Source organism: Stegostoma tigrinum, chromosome 14 (assembly GCF_030684315.1).
Source record: "Stegostoma tigrinum isolate sSteTig4 chromosome 14, sSteTig4.hap1, whole genome shotgun sequence".
In the NCBI taxonomy this organism is placed as follows: domain Eukaryota; kingdom Metazoa; phylum Chordata; class Chondrichthyes; order Orectolobiformes; family Stegostomatidae; genus Stegostoma; species Stegostoma tigrinum.
The window spans coordinates 11,385,312-11,393,319 of NC_081367.1; the positions used below are offsets into that span (position 1 = coordinate 11,385,312).

General features: G+C 39.7%; 1 protein-coding gene across 1 annotated transcript in view; it reads left to right on the plus strand.

Annotated features, from left to right (window-relative positions):
• The window catches only part of LOC125457559 (S-arrestin-like), a 38,068-nt gene extending 37,257 nt beyond the window's left edge, over positions 1-811 (plus strand). The window contains exon 15 of the mRNA XM_059650814.1: positions 697-811. Coding sequence (XP_059506797.1) covers positions 697-811 — 115 coding nt within the window. The remainder of the gene's footprint in view (positions 1-696) is intronic.
• Positions 812-8,008: the final 7,197 nt, after the last annotated feature.

The window sequence follows — 8,008 nt, forward strand, 5'->3', positions numbered from 1 at the left end:
GTAGGGTTGGAACTAAACAGTAAAAGGGCTGAGATGTAAATATTCATGATTGAGTGACTTGGGAGTCAAATCTGGCACAGAAAAAGCAATAAATGAAGATTGGATAAGGAAGAAAGGAAGAAAAACAAACAGAAATGGAACTGCAAAAAAATTTCACAACTTTGAAATTTTAAACACCAAACCTGAAGGAATGAGTTTCCATAATGGTTCATTTTCAGTGCCAGAAATATTGATTGGCAGCAATTGACATTTATTGCATTGTTAAAGGGATACTTTGATTGGAATGGCAAAGTTTAATTTTCTGTGGTGTGTATGGTTTGTATCTATTACCCAGACAATTGAATGTGTGCCATTTGATCAATTTCAATAAGCTACCAGACAGTGAGTTGCTGTATTCATGAAACTAACAGTGAATTGTATAACTTTAATGCTAACTTTTAGACATTCACGTTTATTTGTGAAACTGCCCTCCCCAATGGTTCTTGTGCCATTTATTCATATTTAATGCGGGGCCCCATTAGTCCCACTATTACTTTGGGAAGATACTTCCCATGTGTATATCACACACTATTTTGTGGATTACCTCATCCAGTAACCAGTTATCCAGCTAATTATTAGATGACAGTCAGTGATTTTGCATGTACTGGCCTAAAGAGAGTGTGCTTTTGACAGATATTTCCTCCTCTTTGTTCTCAGTATCGATCATGATGACATTGAGTTTGAAGACTTTGATCGGGGTGGTCCTATGGCTGTGACAGAAGATCTCAAGGAAGGTGCTGAGTCTCCCTTCAGCAACTCAGTTGCCTCTTAATAGAATCCAGCTATTTGTGTGTAGGAAATTCAGCAAAAACTTGCATCATTAATTTACTATATTTGTTTTAGTTCCTGAGCTTTGAAGAGACTCCCAGGTTTGTTACAATGAGGGTTTTACGTTTTTGATAGTGGGGCAGAGCACTGTCTATATGTACATCCAAGTCATGCACAAAAATTGGCCAGAGCAGGATAAAGTTCCAGTATTGAGAGGCCAATTCAAACAAAGATGATTCCACCTACTGGAACACTAACTGCAACTCCTGCTCTCAGTCTGTGGAAATGCGCATTAAAATAAAGCCATAGGTATTTGTAAAGAATGGTCAGTTTCATAATGGTGAGTAATCAGGAGCTTCAGAGGACTAGTGGATCTAAGTGTCCTTTGTTGTTGGTTGGCTCACCGAGCTGGTTCGTTGTTCCACAGACATTTCATTACTCTGCTGGGTAACATCATCAGTGCAGTCTCCAATGAAGCATTGTTGTGTTTCCCCTCCTGTTACTGAAACTCTGGAGTCTGTTAAACTGGATTACATCACTTGCGGTTTTCGTTCACAGTAGAGTGTACATGGGGTCTAGCCCTACGTGTTTATTGATGGCTTTCTTAGCGGAGTACCAGGCCTCTGGGAATTCCCGTGCTTGTCACTGCTTCTCCTGTCCCAGTATCCTGGTGTTGTCCCTATCGAATTAGTAGCTTTCCTTATCCGTGTGCAATGAGCTGAGTGAGTATTGGCCGTGCCTTTTTGTTGCCAATTGATGTTTGTGCGCTCTTGTGGCTAATTTCCTTCCTGTCTGGCCAATATAGTGTTTGTCGCAGTCTTTGCAGGGAATCTTGTGTATGACATTGTTCCTGTCCATTGGGGTAGTGGGTCTTTGGTCCGGGTGAGCAGTTGGCACAGGGTTGATGTTGGTTTGTGTGCTATTCTGATGCCCTGTGGTTGTAGGAGTCTTGTGGTCAGTTCAAATGCGTTCTTGATGTAACATTGCGTGATGAGTGTGTCGGGCCATATAGTATCTTCCTGGTATCGTTCGTGTAATAGGCATCTTCTGACCCAGTTTATCGGGTACCCGTTGTCTTTGAATACTTCGAAGAGGTTCTCTTCTTTTTGGCATAGTGGACATAGGAAAGCCACACACACTGACCAAGTGCTGAATGTCAATTGCAACCACCCTGACACATACAAACGAAGTTGCATGAGAACATTATTTAAATGGGCAGTAACACACTGCAGCAGCACAGACCAGAATGTAAATGACAGGTGAGAAAACACAACAGTGCTACATCAGAGGCTGCACTGATGATGTTACCCAGCAGAGTAAAGCTTGGTGAGCCAACCAACCACAACACCCAGAAACCGAGCTACAAATCTACTCTAAAATTTTAGATCTAAGTGCCCATATTCACACATCACAAAAAAGCTAAGGCACATGTATAAGATGCTATCAAATACTCACTCATCTTAATCCACATGGACAAGGAGAACCACGACTTCAACTGGAACAACACCAAGACCCTGGGACAGGCTAGGCAGAGACAGGCACGAGAATTCCTGGAAGCATGGCACTCCACGAAGCATGCTATTAATAAACACATTGAACTCGACCCCATACACATTCCACTACAGAGGAAACCTGGAAGTGACGCAATCCATCACAATGAACCCCAGAGTTCAAAGACCAGGTGGGAAAACAAACCGACCCTTCATCAGAGGCTGCACAGAGATGTTACCAATCTTGGTAATGAAACGTCTGCAGAACAACAAACCAGCTCGGCGAGCCAACCAACTTCAACAATGCTATCAAAAAGGCTAGTGCACCAATTCGTCATTATCTCAAAGACACTGAATTCAAAGATATTTTTCAGTTGTACAATATTTTGGTCAGACAATAGTTGGAGTACTGTGTTCAGTTTTGGACATGGGGCCTGAAGAAGAATATTTATTTTGGGGAAGAAATTGAAGTGCAGATTGATATAAGGCCTTAATATATTAATAGTTTGGTTATTTATGACTGAAATACATATAATAAACATGAACACAAAACATAGTGGAAATCCAGGTCTCTCTTCCCCAAAGATTGTGGATTCTGGGACCGTTTCAAGATTGAGGTAATTAGATTTGTGAGGTGAGGATATCAAAGATATGAAGCAATGGCAGGGAAGTAGAGTTGAGCTTCAGGTGCAAGCCAGAAGGTTTGAACAACCTATTTCCCTGAATAAGAGAAGCTTTCATCAATATAACAAAGGACATTTTTGACACTTAATTGGTTGTTTAATTGCATTTGGATGGTCAAGTTCACTTCCCTTTCTCGATCCTGGCATTGCTTATTTGCAGGTATTGTCCCTGGGGATTTGATTCCTTCATCACAGGGTTAAATTAACCTGTATTTTTGATTACTGATTCCCTTCATAATCTTGGCAACTTCACCATCTTAACTCAAAGTTTTTTTCCAAATTTGACCCTTTTTTCTGCACAGCATAAGCTTTGCTTTCCAGTGCTCTTTGTGGTAGAATGGAGTATTTTCTTTTATTAATTATGCCCTCTAAATTCAGAGATTGTGTTGAAGTTCAGTGTTCCTTAACTATCCTTGCACTCTATCACCAATGTGAACTTTCTTGACTGTTCTCTCACAACCCTTTAATGTAGAAACCATTGGCTCTCACTAACTAACTGAATACATGCTACCAAAAAGATGTGTTTATTCCAGGTTCTTTTGTTAGAGATGTAATCGAAATAAAATTGATCAAATAGTTGGCTAGTTCTGTGCAACAGATGCTGTTTGGTATAATTTGATGTTCAAACTTTAAAGAGAAGCCCATGAATAAATACAGGGGCTGGAAGCTGTATATAATGACTGCATTTGCATCTTTTCAGGGACACCTCAAAGTGATGGAATGATGTTGAATAAACTATTCAATAGCAGCACAGAAAATCAAACCATGGAAGGGTAAAACAGCTGTTCATTAGAAAGATATCAAGAATAGGAGGGCATAATTATAATTAAAAATGCAACAACCTCAGATTTTTTTTTACTGAGAAGTGTGGGTGGGAAGCTATAACAGAACCCAAAACCAAAATTCTACATGGGCATTGAGATATGATTCAAGGGTAGTTGAAGAGACAGAAGGTGAATTTTATAATGAGATTTGTTTAAACATCAGTGTTGAAATTTCTGAAACAAATCCTTGCAATGCTCCGATTAGAATTCAATGTTAACACAGTTCAAAGGCTCTTCAAATCATTTAGTCCTTCTTTCCACCCTTTCTCCCCTTAACAAAGATTGCGCTTGCTGGGTGGACTGACATTTTCAAGATTGAGGTCAATAGATTTGTGTTTGGTATGGCATGGCAAACATGTACATGTATGGAAATCAAGTTGAACGACAGATCAGCCATTATCTAACTGAATAATGGAGCAAGCCAGGGGATTTCTGTGAATAAGAAATCCATCATTCTAACTAAACATGTATTTTTGTACATTGTAACTTTGTGAAAAAAGCAATGATCAGTGAAGAAAGAACCAAAGCTTTGACTGCAAGTGACGTGGCTTCAGGTATGGGAGGAGGGGCCAACATAAGTCTGAGCAATGCCACTCGATTGATCTTTGTCATCTTTGCCCATCTTAACTTCAACAAAATCTTTGCAAAGCAAAACCATTTGATTCATTTCTTGTGGCATCTGTACCCACTGAGAATTGGGCATGCTCATTTAACGTTGATTATAAAAAGCTAATCCCAAATGCACAAAATGAACCTGTAATCTTATAATGTGCAATGTTCCATTCAAACTGACTGACCACAGTAAAGTGTTCACCTCGGGTTTAGGGAAATCCCACATAAGCCAGGTTGCACTACTGATGTATATTTTCATAGAACCCCTGCAGTTTGGCTCATTGAATCCTGCACGAACCCTCCAAAGAGAATCCCACCCAGATCCAGCCTAGCCCCCTAAACTATCCTCATAACCCCGCATTTATCATGGTTAACCCACGTAGCCTGCATATTGGGCAACTTAGTACAGCCAATCCACCAAGCCTGCATATCCTTGGACCGTGGAAGGAAACAGGAGCACCCAGAGGAAATCCAGGCAGACATGGGAAGAAAGTGCAAACTCCACACAGACAGTGTGATATTTGGATCCAAGATGGAATCAAACGCAGATCACTGGCCCTGTGAGTTAACAATGCTAACCAGTGTACCACCAGTAATCCCTTTGTCAGACAATGTTTGTTGAAAGCTAAAGTTATAGATGAACTTAAATAAATTATTCATAAATGATTGGATTTAAATGATTTATGAAAAAGGTACCAACGTTCACATTCCAGCAGTAAATACATTCTTTAGTTATGAATTCAGAAGAATAATGAATTAATTTACTGCAGATACTGAAAAGCTAAAGTGAATTATAAAATGCTTTGAGGTTCAGAGCTTGCAGTTGATTAATAATACAGAATTAATAAAAGATACCAATTGTCTAAGCTCAGATGGGCATTTTTTTAAAAGCTGCTTCTGCTCCACCCAATGAATCCTCAAAGCTTGGTTTTGGCTCTGGGGCTTATCCATAAAAAGAAATTGTTTTGGTCTTTTAGTTTATCAGGTCCTACACTGGTCCTCTAACTGTTATTTTCCACCTCCATACATCCCAATGTGCTTAATAGTACACTTTTGAAGTGTGATTTGTAGTAATTGTTGGCAGTCATTTTTCATATAACGGCTTCCAACAAATAAGCAATACGATCACCATAATATCACACAATTGTTAAATTTAGGAGGCCATTGGGCCCATTGTGGCCACACCATCCAAAATGAGCAACTCATTGAGAGCCATTCCCTTGCCTTCTTCCAGTTATGCTACACCTTTATCCTTCTCAGATAAAAGGCTAATTCCCTTCTGAATGCTTCACTTGAATCTGCCCTCACCTCTGACATAAGCAGTGCAACCAGACCCTAACCACTCCTGGTGTGAAAAAGATTTCTTCATCTTCCTTTTGCTTCTTTTACCAATCACTTTAAATCTGTGCCTTCTCATTCTTGATCCCTTCACAATTAGGAACAATTTCTCCTCATCTACTTTGTCTGAACCCTACATGATTTTGAATAGCGCTGTTCCTCTCAGCCTTATTTCTTTACAAGGAAAATAATCCCAACTTCTCCAAACTATCTTTGTGACTGAACTCCTCATCCCAGGATCTATTCTTGTGATTTTCTTTTTGAACTCCCTCCAATGCTTTCATATCCTGCTGAAAGTGTGATCTAGAACTGGACATATTACTCCATCTGAGGCCTAACTAGTGTCCTATATAAATTTAATGTAACTTCCCTGCTCTTGACTCTATGCCCCTTTAATAAAATCCAGCTAGCTTTATTAACCACTATCTCAAAACTTGTCTTTCCACCTTCAACAACTTAAGTGCATATAGCATCTGATCCTGTGCTCCTGCACAGAATGCCTTCATAACTGTTCCCTTTTGTTTTATATTGTCTATTCATTTTCTTACTACCTAAATGAATCATTTCACGTTTCTTAATATTGAAATTCATCTAATCCTTGTCTGTTTAGTGTATACATAATGGCCAGCTACGCTGTTATTGCCACATTTGGTCAAGGGATAGATATTTACCAGGACATCATTTACAAAGAGAGCAACAACTGTACCATGAAATGGTGTCATGGCACCAGTGTCTCTTCAAGGAATTTCATCCAGAAAACAGCCCTTGTGATGGCACATCACAGCCTTCATACTGTACTAGAGTACTAGCATCAATTCCATACCTAGAGCTCAGTCTGAAGTAGGACTTGAACACACAAGAAGCTAATCCAGAGGCAATGCTGCTGCTTTAGAACAACTTGCATGGACCTACTACAAGATATCACAGAGGCAGAAAATGGTGAACTTCATAGCATAGGGGCAAAAAACAAATTTCAAGCAGCTACTGTTATGTAACAGCCGCAGGACCCTGAAGCAACTTTGTGATGATGTCAATGTGCTGCACGTCAATAAATATAAATACCACAGTATGATAGAGTTAGTACATTCGAAAATGAGAGGCTTGTGAACATATGGACATGAACACAAGAACAACATGACTTCGTCCTTACCTAATGTAACTGTAAGTCAGAGCCTGGTATTACCATCCTTACTATGTACAGCAGTGTTTAGTATTAATGAATAATAATGTGTTACTTTGAAATATAATCCCTCAGATCCTTTACTGCATTTCTGCCCATCCCTTTGCTACCAGAACAATAATAGGGATCCCCTTGCCTTCATTTTCCATATCACCAACCCCTGCTTTCAAAGAGCCATCCTTCAGCTTTCCTGCTACCTCCAGCAGAATGTCATCATCAAAGACATATTTTCTCACCTTCTTCTGTCAGCGTTCCACTGGGATCATCCTTTGGTGGCCCGCTACTCTACTGTTTTTTTAATCCCTTAACTCCCCCCATGGCACCTTCATATCTTCACTGTCCCTGCTGTGCAAGGCCCTAGACATAACTTCCAGGTGAAGCAGCAATCTACTTAGCCTTTTTCCAATCTACTCTACCGTATTGACTGTTTACAATGCAGTCGCCTCTGCATTAGCAAGGTCAAAACCAGCTTTGCAGAACACCTCCACTTTGACTGTAAGGCTGACCCCAACCTACCAGTTGTTAGCCATTCTAATAAACCTGCATGTTCCCATGCCGAGATATCTGTTCTAGAACTGCTAAAGTTTTCCAGTGAAGCTCAAAGCTGGAGCATCTTATTTTCCTCTTAGGCATTTTACAGCCTATTTTCTGCAATTAACACATACTTTTCATTTATGCCAGTCCTCTATGACAATTTGTAGTCCCATGCCTTTTCGCTCTAAGCCACCTTTGCCATCCATTCCATTTGTTCCCCCTACACCTGTCTCTACAGCAGTGTTTCATTTTGTTTCCAGATCTCTAAGATCCAAAGATTGATATTGGATTTGAATCTTTAACTTTATTTCTCTCTCCACAGATGCTGCCAGATCTATAGAGTTTCTCCAGCACTTTTGATTTTAAAATCAGAGGTGGCCTTAGCTGTTATTAACACATTTGTAGCAAGGCCACAAGAGATTCCACAAGTGAAATATTTAGAAATAAATATCATCTTGGTTGCTCTTTTTTCACTGCATTCCTTAACATTGTCTTTAAAAGCAGATTGCATTGACACATTTTCTTCTGATTTCATCCTAG